At 38.8% G+C, this 16,674-nt stretch overlaps 1 protein-coding gene and 1 non-coding gene across 2 annotated transcripts in view; both read left to right on the forward strand.

Moving 5' to 3' along the window:
- The first annotated feature begins 1,355 nt into the window (after positions 1-1,355).
- KICS2 (KICSTOR subunit 2) overlaps positions 1,356-16,674 on the forward strand; it is a 45,817-nt gene continuing 30,498 nt past the window's right edge. Inside the window, exon 1 of the mRNA XM_063786400.1 lies at positions 1,356-2,325. Coding sequence (XP_063642470.1) covers positions 2,283-2,325 — 43 coding nt within the window. The 5' untranslated portion in view covers positions 1,356-2,282. The remainder of the gene's footprint in view (positions 2,326-16,674) is intronic.
- LOC112205205 (U5 spliceosomal RNA) lies at positions 10,753-10,868 on the forward strand. Its single transcript, XR_002939042.1, has one exon. It is a non-coding gene; the product is annotated as a U5 spliceosomal RNA (small nuclear RNA).

Genomic DNA, 16,674 nt, shown 5'->3' on the forward strand with positions numbered 1-16,674 from the left:
CAGCCTTGGCCTCCCAAAATGCTGAGATTACAAGTGTGAGCCACTGCGCCTGGCCAGAAATACCATTCATTTAATTCTGTCAATAACCATACATGTTTTAGTGCCTAATATATTTCTAGCACTGTACTTGATCCTTGAGGAAGATAAGTGTCAGAGGCTAATAGCTATGGATTTAGGATCAACACAATCAAATAAAGGAACAACCATACATGTTTTAGTGCCTAATATATTTCTAGCACTGTACTTGATGCTTAAGGAAGATAAGTGTCAGAGGCTAATAGCTATGGATTTAGGATCAACACAATTAAATAAAGGGAAATAAAGAAACAAAGAAAGGTATAAGATAGTAAGTACATGATTGGCTGTTCATCTTTCTCCTTTATATGTACTGTGCTAAAAAGGCACCCTTGTCGAACTGCTTTGCTACCATGGTGACAGTTACTAAGAAATGCACAGATGCACATATGAACAGGTTAACGAGTTCTGTTTTTTTTTTAAATATGTAGTGTTTTCCCAGTCCGATGAATGATTCTTAATATCAGTTTCCATACAAAGGTGTTTCATACAATCACCTCTGTCAATTTTTTGTATTCAAGTCCTTAAAGAAACTGGAGCAAGAGCATGTGGACCTATCCGTGCTGACTCTCGACAGTTTGGGGATTTTCCTGCTGCTCAGGGATCAGGCATTAACTCTTCATGTGTAATCTGCGAAAGCTATGAAATGATCTGGGATTCTCTGATTCCCCTATTAAGAGATGGGGGGGTGGGGTGGAAAAAGAGAGAGAGATAGGGGGCCAGTACCCTCTAGAACACTCCTTCCTATGTCTGCCATTATCCACAGGCCAAGACCTTTTTACCTGCACTCAGCACGAAAGAAATCTGCATTCAGCCCTAAGAGTAGCTGCTTGGGCAGTGATCACAGCTCTGCTTTAAGGATAAGACTCCTACCTGTGACTACAGAAAGAGAAAAGGTTTCTCAAGGTTCTGAGTGCTGATTTCTCTGTGGCAGCCCTAAATTACATTTGAATGTCACCCCCAAAGGAATACACTAAATGACAACAAGCACAGATTCTTGTGAGGATGGATATTTCCCCTTGGACAAATTTCAATCTGTATCTATATATCTTTATACATACTTACCATGAGCCTGTTATGTACTGTGCAGAGCACCAGACCAGGTACCACGGAAGAAAACCGTAAAACAAAATTGGGATCCTATAGGAGCTTAGAATTTAGAAGCTAAGATCTTTTCACATAGAAGTAATAATGATGGAATGAAAAACTAAGTAGAATTTATTCATAGAGTTCTGGAATTTTTGGACTAGAAGTATTGTAAAGATCATTCTCTGTTTTGCAGAGGAGAAAACTGGAGCTCACAGAGTTAGTAGTTTACCTGAGGTCACAAAGTAAATTAGTGGCAGAGCCAGAAATACATCATAGTTATCAAGAGCTTTGTTTATCTTATCACATGTAACAACTATTAAGCATCAATTCCAGGCAAGGCAATATGTAGCTTGAGATAATACATGTAAAATGCCTAGAACCAAGTCTGGAACTATTAGCTGTCATCATTATCACAATCATCATCATTATCATGGTTAAGAGTACAAATTTTGGTCTTAGCCAGACCTCGATGTGAGTCCCAGTTCTGTCACTTATTGTGTAACTGTGGACAAGCTACTTAAGTCCCAGTTTCTTTATTTATAAAATGAGAATAAAAATATCAACTTCACAGGATAATTGTGAGGATTTAATTAGATAGTATGTATAAAGTGCTTCAAATATCACCTAGCATGTTGAAACCGTTCAAATATTAGCTGTTCCATTGTGAACAGCTGACCTATGTACACAGGGAGTCAAACAAAGACACACATATAGCATATTGATGGAACTTCTCTTTGAGCTGACAAAAAAGGAAGCCAGTCAGTTAACAACATTTACTGAGTTTTCACTGTATACAGGTATCAGTACACAGTCATGTGGAACAAAGAAAGTAAGAGAAGAAATGCTATTTTGGATGTTATAATATATAAACTATTTATCATCCACAACAAATACACACCAACTACCTACACAGTGATGAATAAGACTTGAGTTTCTGCAAAGAGATAGTCTAGTGGAAGCAGCAGCAAGAAATTAGGCCATTATGACATGGAGTGATGTACACATTGCAGAGCTAGGGCTGAGAGCTATGGAAGGTTATGAAAGGGCATCTAATCCACTAACAGTAAGGAAGTGTCAGGGAAATTTCCTCAAATGAAAGAATAAGGAGTTGTCCAAAGATGAGAAGAGTTGAATATAGCCTAAAGCAACAAACCTGCTGTGGTGAGTACTCTGGACTGGCTCTGGCTCTCAGCCATTCCAATCTTCTAGTGTGCTTTCTTTGAATACAGAGGTTAAAGAAGGAAAAGACACATTTCCCTCATGTCCTGCAGGTAGAGTTATGCTTCTGCCAATTAGATACACTTGGAAGGTGGATCCTAGGCTACAGTTATGTTTTGTTTCTGCTGGAAAACTAGTTGTAGACACATTGGGTATTTCTGCAGCAGTATTTCAGTGTCTAGGTCCTACCCCTGTGCCTGTTTGGAGGAAGTAGCAGGGGCAGCAGTGGTCTCTTGATCCTTGGATCACAGGTACAGCAGTATGTCTTTGAACTCGACACTCCACTGGAGGTCTCTGCCTGCCTGCCTTTCTGATTATTGCAGAGATGGCAGCTCCTCAGTAGACCATCCAGCAGACTTGCTCTAGGAATCATTTCTGGAGGCCTGCTAAGTGACCATTCCTTTAGACTTTCCAATGATTTTATAAGCTCCTGATACCCTGCATTAAATTCATTTTTGCTGAAGATAGTTTGAGTGGTTCTTTTTCTTACACCTAATACACCAGCAGAATACAAAAAATGCAAAATGTGATATATAGTTTTCAGGGGTCAGCAAACTAGCAAACTTTTCCTGCAAAGAGCCAGGAGTGTAAATATTTTAAGTTTTGTGAGCCACATATGATTTCTTCTCCTCCTTCCTCCTTTTCTTCCTTCCTCCTCCTCTTCTTCCTCTTCTTTTAAAATAACCCTTTAAAAATAAAAAAACCATTCTCAAACCCTGCAAGCCAGATTTAGCCCATGAGCTATAGTTTGCTGACCCTTGATAGAGTGTTGATGAGATGTGAAAGAACATGATGAAATGTCAAAGAATTAAAATACTGAAGGAAAATAGCTCATATTTTTAAAAACAAGATATTTTTAATGAGGCCAGGTGCAGTGGCTCACTCCTGTAATCCCAGCACTTTGGGAGGCCGAGGCGGGCAGATAACTTGAGGTTAAGAGTTCAAGACCATCCTGGCCAACATGATGAAACCCTGTCTCTACTTAAAAAACACAAAAATTAGCCGGGCGTGGTGGCATGCACCTGTAGTCCCAGCTACTTGGGAGTCTGAGGCAGGAGAATCACTTGAACCTGGGAGGTGGAGGTAGCACTGAGCCGAGATCACAGCACTGCACTCCAGCCTGGGTGACAGAGTGAGACCCTGCCTCAAAAAAAAAAAAAAAAGAAAAAAGAAAAAAATGTTTAAGATATGTTTAATGATGTTACCATACTAAGACACACAACAAATCCTGGGGTGGGATCAACAGTTGATGAGAGGAGGCAACAGAATTCAGGTAAATAAACGGTCCCTTGCCTACCCAACTTTGATGCCTAGTTCATTAAAAAAATTACTTTATTATGGTAAAAAACACTACAGTTCAGTAATGTTATGCATATTCACACAGCTGTGCAGCAGATCTCCAGAACCTTTTCATTGTGTAAAACTGAAACTCTACATCCATTAAACAACTCCCCATTTTCCCCTTCCAGCCAGTCCCTGGTAACCATCATTCAACTCTGTTTCTATTAATTTGACTACTCTAGTTACTACATATAAGTGACGTAATATATGTCTTTTTGTGACCGGCTTATTTCACTCAGCATAATATCCTCAAGGTTCACACATGCAGTATATAACAGGATTTCCTCCCTTTTAAGGCTGAATAATATTCCACTGTATGTATGTAACATTTTTCTTCATTCATTCCTTCCTTGATGGACATTTGGGCTGCTTCCACCTCTTGGCTATTGCAAATAATGCTGTTATGAACATGGGTGTAGGAACCTCTCTTCAAGATCTTGCTTTCAATTCTTTTAGATAATTATCCAGAAGTAGAATTGCTGGTGGTTCTATTTTTAATTTTTTGAGGAACCTCTACATTTTTTTCCACAACAGCTGCACCATTTTACATTCCTACCAACAGTGCATGAAGGTTCCAATTTCTCCACATCCATGCCAACACCTGTTTTTTTTTTTTTTTTTTTTGACTAGCCTAATAGATGTGAGGCAGTACCTAATTGTAGTTTTGATTTGCATTTCCCTAATGATTAGTAATCTTGAGTATCTATGTTCTCATATGCTTGTTGGCCATTTGTATATCTTCTTTACATAAAAGTCTATTCAAGTCTTCTGCTCATTTTAAAATTAGGGCTCTTTTTGTTGAGCTGCAAGAGTTATTTTTATATTCTAGCTATTGAGCTCTTATCAGATACAGAATCTGCAAATATTTTCTCCCCTTCTGTAGGTTGCTTTTCACTCTGTTGATTGTGCTAGTCCAGTTTTAATCTTTGCCCATGAATGAAAGTCTAGTCTGGAGCAAACTGCTGGCAGTCTGGCCAGGTCTGGAGCTGTCTTCTGTCCCAAAGACACTAGTGGTAATGAGTCAAAACATCTGTCTTGGATACTTCAGATTTGGATATTCTGATCCTCTACAATATCCAAAAGCATTCCCATATCTTTGCTTTGAGCCAGAACCAGCCAACTCAAGGTTTCTGGGGCTGTAGAATTAGAAGCAGCCTCAAGACTGGGTAAGTGGGAGATATGGAGGTGGACTCATTAGATTCAGATTTGCATTATTAAGTGTCTGCCACTAGAACGCTGAAATCAAACAATTTCAATAAATATTTTTCAATTCACTATTGTTTCTTTTTGCTTCAAATGGTAGTCAGTTCAGTTTCTTTGATGCTTCATGCTTATGCTGAGGAAATAAAACATCCCAACCCTGGAGACCTGAATGATTCCAAGGAAGTACATGGAGAGTTAATCCAAGGCTTGGTCTAGAATGCAACTCAGTTCACACAAAACTTGTTCCAGAAAAACCTTGACGATTCTGTACAAGTGGATATGAACACTACGGAATGGTGCATTTGCTAAAACATCCTATTTGAAGAGATAAGGTTCTGACTTACAAAAGGTCTATTTCCTCTTCCAACCACTACTGCCTTTTCGAAGTACACAACTGGAGAAGCTGAATAGGTTGGCTTGTCAATATTGACGAGATTTTTAAAAGCCTAAAAAAATTTATGGAAAATGACTGATTGCCTCACTGTCAAAATTCTTATGCCTGTTGAGATTTATCCTTGGATAAAATTATTTATTCAAGATTGCTTATGGAAACAGAAAATTTCAGAAAGCCTTATGTGCATTATTTTTCTGGTTCCCACAAGAAAAATAAAATGGGAGAGAAGGTTAGGGACAGAGCTGCACAAGTTCAAGCAGAAAATATGCTGAAAATGTAGGGTCCTAATTCCCTGACTTTTATGTTAAGTTGTTGCTATTCAAGTACTTACATACAATGATGTTTATCACTGCATACTTCAAATTATGAATGTAAGGAATAGTGACATTTAAGCTGCCAAACACAGTAGATTAAAAAAATACTTAGTTTACTCATCATATCAAGAAATCCAGAGATAGGCGGTTGCTAGCATTGGTTTAAATGTTCAGTGATTTTGTCAAAGCCAAGTATCTAATTTCTTTTCTCTCATGGATGAAAAAGGGGTACGATAGCTCTGAACATCTCATTCCTTACCAAGAAGAAATAGTTAAGAGATGATACCAGCTTTGGCTGTCCCATTTTATCTGGAAGGCAAAATGTTTCCTGGAACTTCCCCCTCAACTCTCACAAAACTTGAGCTTATTTCTCAATGGCTGGAACTTGTAAGTGAGGCTACAAAACTAAATATTCCTAGATATTGCAGAGGTAGGTTAGTGAGAAGCGATTTGGGAATGGGTGCTTCTCTGCTAAGTTTTAGGGTTGGCCACAGAAAAACCAGGAAATACCAAAATATCCAACAATACAAGATTGACTGAGTGTCACGTGCCATATGAATCCCAGGTGGCTGTTAAAAATTGTGTTGTGAGCCAGGTGTGGTAGCTCACACCTGTAATCCCAGCACTTTGGGAGCCTGAGGAGGGCGGATCACATGAGGCCAGGAGTTTGAGACCAGCCTGGGCAACATGGCGAAACCCCATCTCTACTAAAAATACAAAAATTAGCCGGGCGTGCTGGTGCATGCCTGTAATCCCAGCTACTCACATACTCATGTGGTCGAGGCATGAGAATTACTTGAACCTGGAGGTTGTGGTGAGCTGAGATCATGCCACTGCACTCCAGCCTGGGCGACAGAGCAAGATCCCATCTAGAAAAAAAAATACTGTTGCAGATAGTTACATGCTAAATTATCTATAAAGCATTATCAACTAAACATTTAATATAAAATAATAAGAAAATTTCAAATGTTTTAGAGCAAAATAAATACATATTTAAAAATTTTAAATGGACAGATGCAAAAAGAAAAAAATGGAACTTATATTCCAAAAATGTTGACTTCAGTTGAGTTTTTTAGGAAACAGACTCTGAAGCAGAGGTTTGTATGCAGGTGATTTACTGGTGAGAACGCTCAGGAACAGCACCTGTTAAGGGAAGCAGGGGCAGGATTGGGCAGAGGGGGAGGGTGAATTGCAGGGCAGTTGCCACAGAGGCTTTAACTTGTCTCATGGGACACTCTAAAGCTGGGATATCCCAGATTGTGCCAATTGACTTGATGCCTTTGTACCTCCACAACTGACCGACCAGTCGTTGGATTTGAGCTGACCCAAGGAGGGGAATATTGGGTGAGGCAGTTTCCCTCACTGAAGACAATTTTAGAGAGGAATTAAACTGTGAGCCAGCAACAGCCAACATTCCTGGTAGCTGTATCTTGGGATCTGGGCAGCATACCACAGCATCCACTAGAAATGTCAACAGTGGTTATCTTAGTTTGGGGATTAATATGCTTTATTTTTCTATATGCTTTATTTTCTTTATATGCTTTATTTTTCCAAATTTTTCTATATATGCTTTATGTCTTCCAAATTTTTCACAATAAACACAGCATTGTACTAAGGATTAAATGAGTCAATTCATGTAAATCACTTAGCACAACTCCTATAATTTACGAAATATTCAATATATTTATAAATGATTATTTTGTATTTAGAAAGAAATCTGTATATATAGGTACACACATACATTTCTTTCTAAATTCAAAATAATCATAGGTAAATTTATTGAGTACTTAATGTATATACATATATAATTTAAAAAGAAAACATAAATATATACATTGTCAAAAAGAATGAAAGTGTGAAAAAGGATTTAAGATAACACATGGATCTTGCTGTTCATTTTAGTTTATTTTGGTTTATCTGATCTGTGAAAGTCTTTCTTATAACATTGTTTCTTTCTAGCATATTCCAATAGAAAGTTTTGTGATGATGAAAATTTCTGTATCTGTGCTGTCCAATATGGCAGTCACTAGCCACAGGAGGCTACTGAACGTTTGAAACGTGACTAGCACAACTGAGGAAGTACATTTTTAAAATTTTATTTCATTTTAAATTCATTTAAAATGTAAATAGCCACATGTTGCTGGTGGCTACCATATCTGACAGTATGGCTTTAGACCAACACTGGGCAATGGTTATTTAGAGAACAGATTTAAAATATTATTTCTCTCTTGAAGCTTGGATTAGTTTCTTCCTCCATTGCTCTATCTAATTCCCTAACCTTGATTTTAAAATCTCATTATAATTAGGTATGTAGAAAAACAAAATGGGAAGAGCTAATTAAGTGTAAATAAGAGTGTGTTTATGTGTGAGTGTTGTCAAATGAAAGGAAAAGTAATTTAGTTGAAAGTAAGATGTTGGCCAGGCATGGTGGCTAACGCCTGTAATCCCAGCACTTTGGGAGTCTGAGTGCATGGATCACTTGACGTCAGGAGTTTGTAACCAGCCTGGCCAACATGGTGAAACCCTGTCTCTACTAAAAATACAAAAATTAGCTGGGCGTGGTAGTGCATGCCTGTAATCCCAGCTACTCAGGAGGTTGAAGCAGGAGAATTGCTTGAACCCAGGAGACAGAGGTTGCAGTGAGCCGAGACCATGCCACTGCATCCAGCCTGGGTGACAGAGTGAAACTCCATCTCAAAAAAAAGAAAAAAATGTAATAATGTATTGCTAATTGTGTGGTACTTTTGGCAAATGATCTGGAAAAAAAAAAATGAAAACATTTGTTCTGTGTCAAATATTTGATTCTTGGTAAGCCAAAGAAGACTTTTCCCTGAAACAGTATCTTTCAATCACACTGTTGATACAGTAAGAAAGATAACTGCAGAAACAATTTGACATTGCCTGAATAACAATTGGAAATCTCTTACTACTCAGGTGGGAGGCCTGTGTGTGTGTGGACAACTCACTAACAGCAGCCAGGTTTACGGAGGAAAGCTACACAAACCTTGGTTTGCATCTTAGCCTTATTAGTTACTAGTTCTGTGTATTTGGACAAGTTACTTAATTTTTTGGAGCCCCCATTTCTTCATAATCAAGTGGTTAAAAGTACACCTACCTTGAAGACTTACAAGAAGATAAGTCATATATAAAGCACTTGGCCGGGCGTGGTGGCTCATGCCTGTAATTCTAACACTTTGGGACACCACGGCGGGAGGACTGCTTGAGCTCAGGAGTTCAAGACCAGCCTGGGCATCATAGTGAGACCTCATCTCAAAGACTAAAAAAATACTATATTAAAAGATGTATAAAGTACTTGGCACATAGTAAGTGCTGTATCAATGATAGTTTTACTGTTAGTGTCACATCCAGAAAATTGATCAGGAAAAGGGAAGTAAGCCCAAATAATATCAACTTTAGGTAGTAATTAACTGGCATAATCACAAACTGTAAAATCATTTTTGGAATATGTTACTTTGTATATATTGGCCACAAATGAAATTTCATCCAAGCCAGTACAGTGGCTCATGCCTGTAATCCCAGAACTTTGGAAGGCTGAGGTGGAAGGACTGCTTGAGGCCAGGAGTTTAAGACAAGCCTGGGCAACATAGCAAGACCCTAGCTCTAAAAAATAAAATTTAAAAATCAGCCAGGCACGATGACATGTGCCTGTAGTCCTAGCTACAGAGGAGGCTGAAGCAGGATCAGGATCACTTGAGCCCAGGAGCAAGGCTGCAGTGAGCTATGATTACAGCACTGCGCTCCAGCCTGGGTGACAGAGCAAGACCTCGTCTCTAAAAACATTTTAAATGTAGTCCATTGTTTATTGAATAAATGAAAGAATGAATGCCTTGCTTTGTTCTTAAAGTCCTTTTGTCCCCAAAATGGGTTGTTATAACTAAAATGTTCTTTTCACTGGCATTGTCACGAGGGTTATTTTCAAAGACCTCTGAAGAGCAATACCAAATCAATGGTCTTGAGCAGAGTTGTTTTTCTAGACTTAAGAGAGATTTTGCCAGAAATTAAGAAACAGTTTCTTGAGTAATAAAATATTACTGAAGGAACAGTTAAGGCTTCCATCCTTACATATTTTTAGAAGACAAATAATTCTCTATGCTGAAAATGTCATCATCTGTGGAAGCCAGCCTCTAGGATAACCTCCAGTGATGCTTGCTTCCTAGCATTCAGGTGCTTCACTAGTCTCCTGCTCAAATTCAGTCGAGGGTGGCTCTGAATATGGCAGAGGTGATGTGTGAATTCTGAGGCTAAGTGATAAAAGGCATTACAGCTCCTGCTTTGGTCTCTGAACCACTTGCTCCAGGATAAGCCAGTGACCATGCTGTGAGGCCACTCAAGCCGTCCTGTGGAGAGCCCCATGTGGCCAATAGCTCATGCCAAGCTGCCAAGAATGTGAAAGAGCCACTGTGGAAGGGGATTCTCCAGCTCTAGACCAGACTTTAGATGACTACAGCCCTTGCCAACATCTGACTGAAACTTTATAAGAGACTGACATAGAACCGCCCAACTGATCTACTTTTGAATTCCCAACTCACAGAAATTGTGAGAGATAATAAATGATTTTTATTGTTTTAAGCCACTATGTTTTGGGGTTATTCATTATGCAGCAATAGATATCTAATATGTTACCAATAACAAACAATGAGCCAGGTGTGGTGGCTCATGACTGTAATCCCAGCACTTTGGAAGGCCAAGGCAGGAGGATCACTTGTGTCCAGGAATTTGTCACCAGCCTGGGCAACATAGCAAGACCCTGTCCCTAAAAAAATAAAAATAAACAAATAGTTATTGCTGCTATACAAAATACCCTGCTCATGGGCTGAACCATTCAAAGTAACTTCTCGCATTATAACTTTAACGTTTTAACGGCTTGACATGACATTAACACTATGTATTTTCTTATATCATTCTTATGAGACAAGAAGAATCAGTCAATTAAATATTTAATGAACATCTGTTAAGTTCAAGGTAGTACTCTAATTTGTAGAAACATACAATTTACCAAGACTGAATCACAAAGACACAGAAAATCTGAACAGACCAATTATGAGTAAGGAGATTGATCCAGTAACCAAAAACTTCCCAATAGAGAAAAACCCAGCAATATTCTGGCTTGTTTTCAGGTCACATAAATTTTTCACCTTTTACTCAAGATTCCTATGGAGAGGAAAGACTCTGACTTTTTAGCTAATTTTTTGAGGTCTTCCTTTGGCAGGGCTAGTAAAAAACAAAAAAGAAAGGAAAGGAAAAAAAAAGAAAAGCCCAGACCAGATAGCTTCATGGGTGAATTCTACCAAGCATTTAAAACTGAAGAGAAAGGAACACTTCCAAACTCATTTTATGTGGCCAGCATTACCCTCGCATCAAAGCCAGATAAAGATAACTACAAAGAAAAGAAAATTATAGGCCAATATCCCTGACTTCTGGCTCTACAGGCAAAAATTCTCAACAAAATATTAGCAAACAAAATTCAATGCCACATTAGAAGTATCATACACTAAGATCAAGTAGGATTTATTCCTGAGATGCAAGGATAGTTCAACATAGGCAAATCAACTAATGCAATATTTCACATTAACTAAACAAAGTATAAAAATCATATGATCAATTCAGTAGATGCAAGAAAAAGCATTTAATAATATTCAACATCTTTCATGATAAAAACTCTCAACAAATTAAAGAAGGAATATACCAGAGTAATTAGGCAAGAAAAAGAAATAAAAGTCATCCAAATCGGAAAAGAAGTTAAATTATCTCTGCATATGACATAATCTGATATATAGAAAACCTACCTGGGCACAGTGGCTCACGCCCATAATTCCAGCGCTTTGGAAAGTCGACGCAGGAGGATTGCTTGAGCTTAGCAGTTTGAGATCATCCTAGGCAACACAGCGGCACCTGTCTCTACAAAAAATAAAAAAATTAGCCGAGTGTGGTGGCGTGGGCCTGTAGTCCCAGCTACTTCAGAGGCTGAGGTGGGAGGATTGCCTAAGCCCAGGAGGTTAAAGCTGCAGTGAGCTGTGATTATGCTACTGCACTCTAGTCTGGATGACAGAGCGAGACCCTGTCTCAAAAGAAAGAGAGAGAGAGAGAGAAAGAGATTGAAAAGGAAGGAAGGAAGGAAGGAGAAAGAAAGAAAGAGAAAGAAAGAAAGAGGGAAAGAAAGAAGGAAAGAAATTAGAACAAACCAATTCAGCAAAGTTGCAGGATACAAAATCAACAAATGAAAATTGGTTGCATTTCTATACACTAACAATAAACTACCTAAAAAAGAAATTAAGAAAACATCTCATTTATAATAGCATCAAAAACAATACAATAATTACGAATAAATTTAACCAAGGAGGTGAAAAATCTGTACGCTAAAAACAATAAGACATTGATGAAAGAAAATGAAGATACAAATAAAGATATGTTCACAGATTGAAGAATTAGTATTGTTAAAATATCTATACTCCCCAAAGCAGTCTAGATTCAATATGATCTCTATCAAACTTCCAATGGCATTTTTTTCATAGAAATAAACAATCCCAAAATTCATATGGAACCACAAAAGTCCTCACATAATCAAGACAATCTGTTTTTTTTTTTTTTTTGAGATGGAGTCTCGCTCTGTTACCCAGGCTGGAGTGCAGTGGCGCAATCTCGGCTCACTGCAAGTTCCGCCTCCCGGGTTCATGCCATTCTCCTGCCTCAGCCTCCTGAGGAGCTAGGATTACAGGCACCCATCACCATGCCTGGCTAATTTTTTTGTATTTTTAGTAGAGACACGGTTTCACTGTGTTAGCCAGGATGGTCTCGATCTTCTGACCTCATGATCTGCCCACCTCAGCCTCCCAAAGTGCTGGGATTACAGGCGTGAGCCACCACACCTGGCCAATCAAGGCAATCTTGAGAAACAACAACAAAGCTAGAGATATCACACTCCCTGTTTTCAAATTATATTACAGAGCTATTCTAATCAAAACAGTGTAGTACTGGCATAAAAACAGACAGAGACCAATGGAAAAGAATACAGAGCTTAAAAATAAACCCACACATATATGGTCAACTAATCTTTGACATGGGCATCCAGAATACACAATAGGTAAAGGATGGTCTCTTCAATAAATAGTGTTGGAAAAACTAGGTATCTAAGGTAGATTACCTGCAAAAGGGTAAAATTATACCCTTACTTTACACCCTCCACAAAAATTATATTGAAATGGGTTAAAGACTTAAATATCAGACCTGAAATTATAAAACTCCTAGAAAAAAATATAAGGGGAAAGCCACTTGACATTGGTCTTGGCAATGATTTTTCAGATATGCACCCAAAGTATAGGCAACAGAAGCAAAAATAAACAAGTTGGACTACATCAAACTAAAAAGCTTCTGCATAGCAAAGGAAACAATCAACAAAATGAAAGGGTAACCTATGCAATGGGAGAAAATATTTGCAAACCATATATCTGGTAAGAAGTTAATATCCAAAATACGTAAGGAACTCATACAACTCAAGAGCAAGAAAACAAATTGCCCAATTAAAAATTGGGCAAAGGATGCGAATAGACAGTTTTCCAAAGTAGACATAAAAATAGCCAACAGATACATTAAAACAAACTCAACATAACTAATCATCATGAAAATGCAAGTCAAAACCATAAGATATCACCTCACACCTGTTAGAATGGCTATTATCGAAAAAATGGCCAGGCGGGGTGGCTCATGCCTGTAATTCCAGCACTTTGGGAGGCTGAGGTGGGAGGACCGCTTGACACTAAAAGTTTGAGACCAGCCTAAGCAACACAGCAAGACTGTCTCTATTAAAAAAAAAAAAAAAAAAAAGGATAAGCAATAACAAGTGTTGCTGAGGGTGTAGAGAAACAGGAACCCTTGTACACTGCTGGTGGGAATATAAATTGATACAGCCATTACGGAAAAATAGTATGGAGGTTCCTCAAAAAATTAAAAATAGAACTATCATACGATCCAGCAATTCCACTTCTGCATTTATATCCAAAGGATTACTCACAATAGTCAAGATACAGAAACAATGTGTCTGTCAATGAGTGAAGAGATAAACAAAATGTAGTAAATACAAGACAATGGAATACTTACCCATAAAAAGGAAGGAAATCCTGACATTTGTGACAACATGGATAAACCTGGAGGATGTTACATTAAGTGAAATAAGCCAGACACAGAAAGACTAATATTCTATGACCTCACTTATATGGCGAATCTAAAAAAGTTGAACTCATAGAAGCAGAGAGTAGAATCATGATTGCCAGGGTCTGGGGGGTGGGGAAAATGGGGAGATGTTTATTGCACATTCATCAGCAATTAAAATGTTTCTTTTGGGAGCTAACCTATGAGAATGCAAAGGCATAAGCATGATATAATGGACTTTGGGGACTCGCAGGGAAGGTTGGGAGAGGGGTGAGAGATAACAGACCACACACTGGGTATAGTGTACACTGCTCAGGTGATAGGTGCACCAAACTCTCAGAAATCAGTACTACAGAGCTTATTCCTATAGAAAGCACCTGTACCCCCAAAACCATTGAAATAAAATTAAACAGTTTCTTTTGCTAGTTTGGTAGATGAAACATAGAATATAGTTTATTTTGCATTTCTTTGATTACTAGTGAGGTTGAGCATTAAAAAAGAATTACTTGAGTTTTATATTTCTTTTGGGACTTATATATTCATGTCCTTTTATTCTTGTTGGTTAGTAAGAGATCTTGATATGTTAAGTACATTAAACCTTTGTCTGACATATATTACAGATATCTTTTTCCCAGGATGTCATTTTTTTTTAATTATTATACTTTAAGTTTCGGGATACATGGGGCAGGTTTGTTACATAGGTATACATGTGCCATGGTGGTTTGCTGCACCCATCAACCCGTCATCTACATTAGGTATTTTATACAGTCAAATCAATCTCATCCTTTTTAAGTTCTTCCAATTCTTTTATACTTAGAAGGTCCTTCTCTATCTTTAGATCAATTAGTCACTTGTATTTTTTCTGGTTTCTGGTTTTGTGTTTTACACTTTTTTTTTCTTCAGGAAACAAGGTGACAGTCTATTTTCCCATGGTTAAGCATATTTCCTTCACTATTAATTGAATATGTTTCTTCCCCACTAATTTACAATGTCACCTTCATTACCTAAGGAATTCTTATATTATGTGGGTATGTTTATGAGTTTTATAATCTCTTTTATTGTCTATTGGTTTTGGTGATAGTACCACACTTTTTTTTGATTACCTCTATTTATTCATCAAGAATCATCACACTCTCCTCCAGGAAGCCTCCTTAATTCTTCCAAAATGGTATGATTGCTCCCTTCACTCTCTGTCATTCACCTTTGTCATGTTTAAAAATCTGCCTTGGCCAGGCGCGGGGGCTCAAGCCTGCAATCCCAGTACTTTGGGAGGCTGAGGCGGGAGGATCACCTGAGGTCGGGAGTTCCAGACCTGCCTGACCAACATGCAGAAACCCCGTCTCTGCTAAAAATACAAAATTAGCAGGGCGTGGTGGCGCATGCCTGTAATCCTAGCTACTCTGGAGGCTGGCCTTAGGCAGGAGAATCACTTGAATCCGGCAGGTGGAGGTTGCAGTGAGCTGAGATGGCGCCACTGCACTCCAGCCTGGGCAACAAGACCAAAACTCTGTCTCAAAAAAAAAAAAAAAAATCTTCCTTGAAGCTGGGCGCAGTGGCTCATGCCTGTAATCCCAGCACTTTGGGAGTCCGAGGCGGGCAGACCATTTGAAGTCAGGATTTTAAGACCAGCCTGGCCAACATGGTGTAAACCCCATCTCTGTTAAAAATACGAAAATTAGCCAGGTGTGGTGGCACTGGCCTGTAATCCCAGCTACTCGGGAGACTGAGGCAGGAGAATCACTAAAGCCTGGAAAGCGGAGGTTGCGGTGAGCCGAGGTCATGCCACTGCACTCCAGCCTGGGGAAAACTCCAGCCTGGGGGAAAGAGTGAGACCCTGTCCAAAAACAAAACAAAATAAAACAACCAAAAAAAAAAAAAAAAAAAAACAACTGCCTTGTATCATTGTTAACAGGGTTGATCTTATCCAATTACATTCTTGAGTATAGGGAACAGGTGCACAATACCTATTCATTAAAATTAGATTAGTGGGATTTCCTTTAAAAGGTAGTGATGATGGCAGAACAGCTCTAGTTTGAGAAAAAACGAAAATAGGCAATTCTCTCATTTGTTCAACAAACATGGCTGCGCCGTCCAATATGAAAAGATTATAACTGTAAGTGAACCCTACTGTACCCTAGGGATCTCACCACTTGGGGAAAGAGATATGTAAATATATGCGATTAAATAGTGTGACTAAGAAGCATAAAATAAGTATGCACAAAGAAGAAGAAAGGAAAAAACTATTGAGTAGTGGGTAGTGTTTCAAAGTAGTGGACATACAAGTATGAGCCGGGTTCATGGGGTTTCTTAAATGCCAAAGGAACTTGTAATTATTCTAAATGACAACGTGCACAATTTACATTAATGTATCCTTTATTCTGGCCAGGGGTGGTGGCTCACACCTGTAATCCCAAAACTTTGGGAGGCTGAGGTGGGAAGATTGCTTGAGCCAGGAGTTTGAGACCAGCCTGGCCAACATGGTGAAACCCTGTTTCTATTAAAAATACGAAAATTAGCCGGGTGTGGTGGCGCTGGCCTGTAATCCCAGCTACTAGGGAGGTTGAGGCAGGAAAATCGTTTGAACTCGGGAGGTGGAGGCTGCAGTGGGCCGAGATCTCACCACTGCACTCCAGTCTGGGCGACAGAGCGAGACTCCGTCTCAAAAAAAAAGAAAAAAAAAAGATAACTTTTTAAGGAAGGTTAATGCAGTTTGGGCCAGGGGCTCTACTTATTAGTTGCAGGGCTAACACAGACCCGGGAGAACTAGAACGGGATACAGGTGAGAGTTAACCGGTGGTGTGTGATGTGATGAAAACTAGGCAATCGGGAGGAGATCAACCTTTACCCGTCAGTCTTCTAATCTCAGCAAATCAC

Source organism: Pan troglodytes, chromosome 10 (assembly GCF_028858775.2).
Source record: "Pan troglodytes isolate AG18354 chromosome 10, NHGRI_mPanTro3-v2.0_pri, whole genome shotgun sequence".
NCBI classification, from domain to species: Eukaryota; Metazoa; Chordata; class Mammalia; order Primates; family Hominidae; genus Pan; species Pan troglodytes.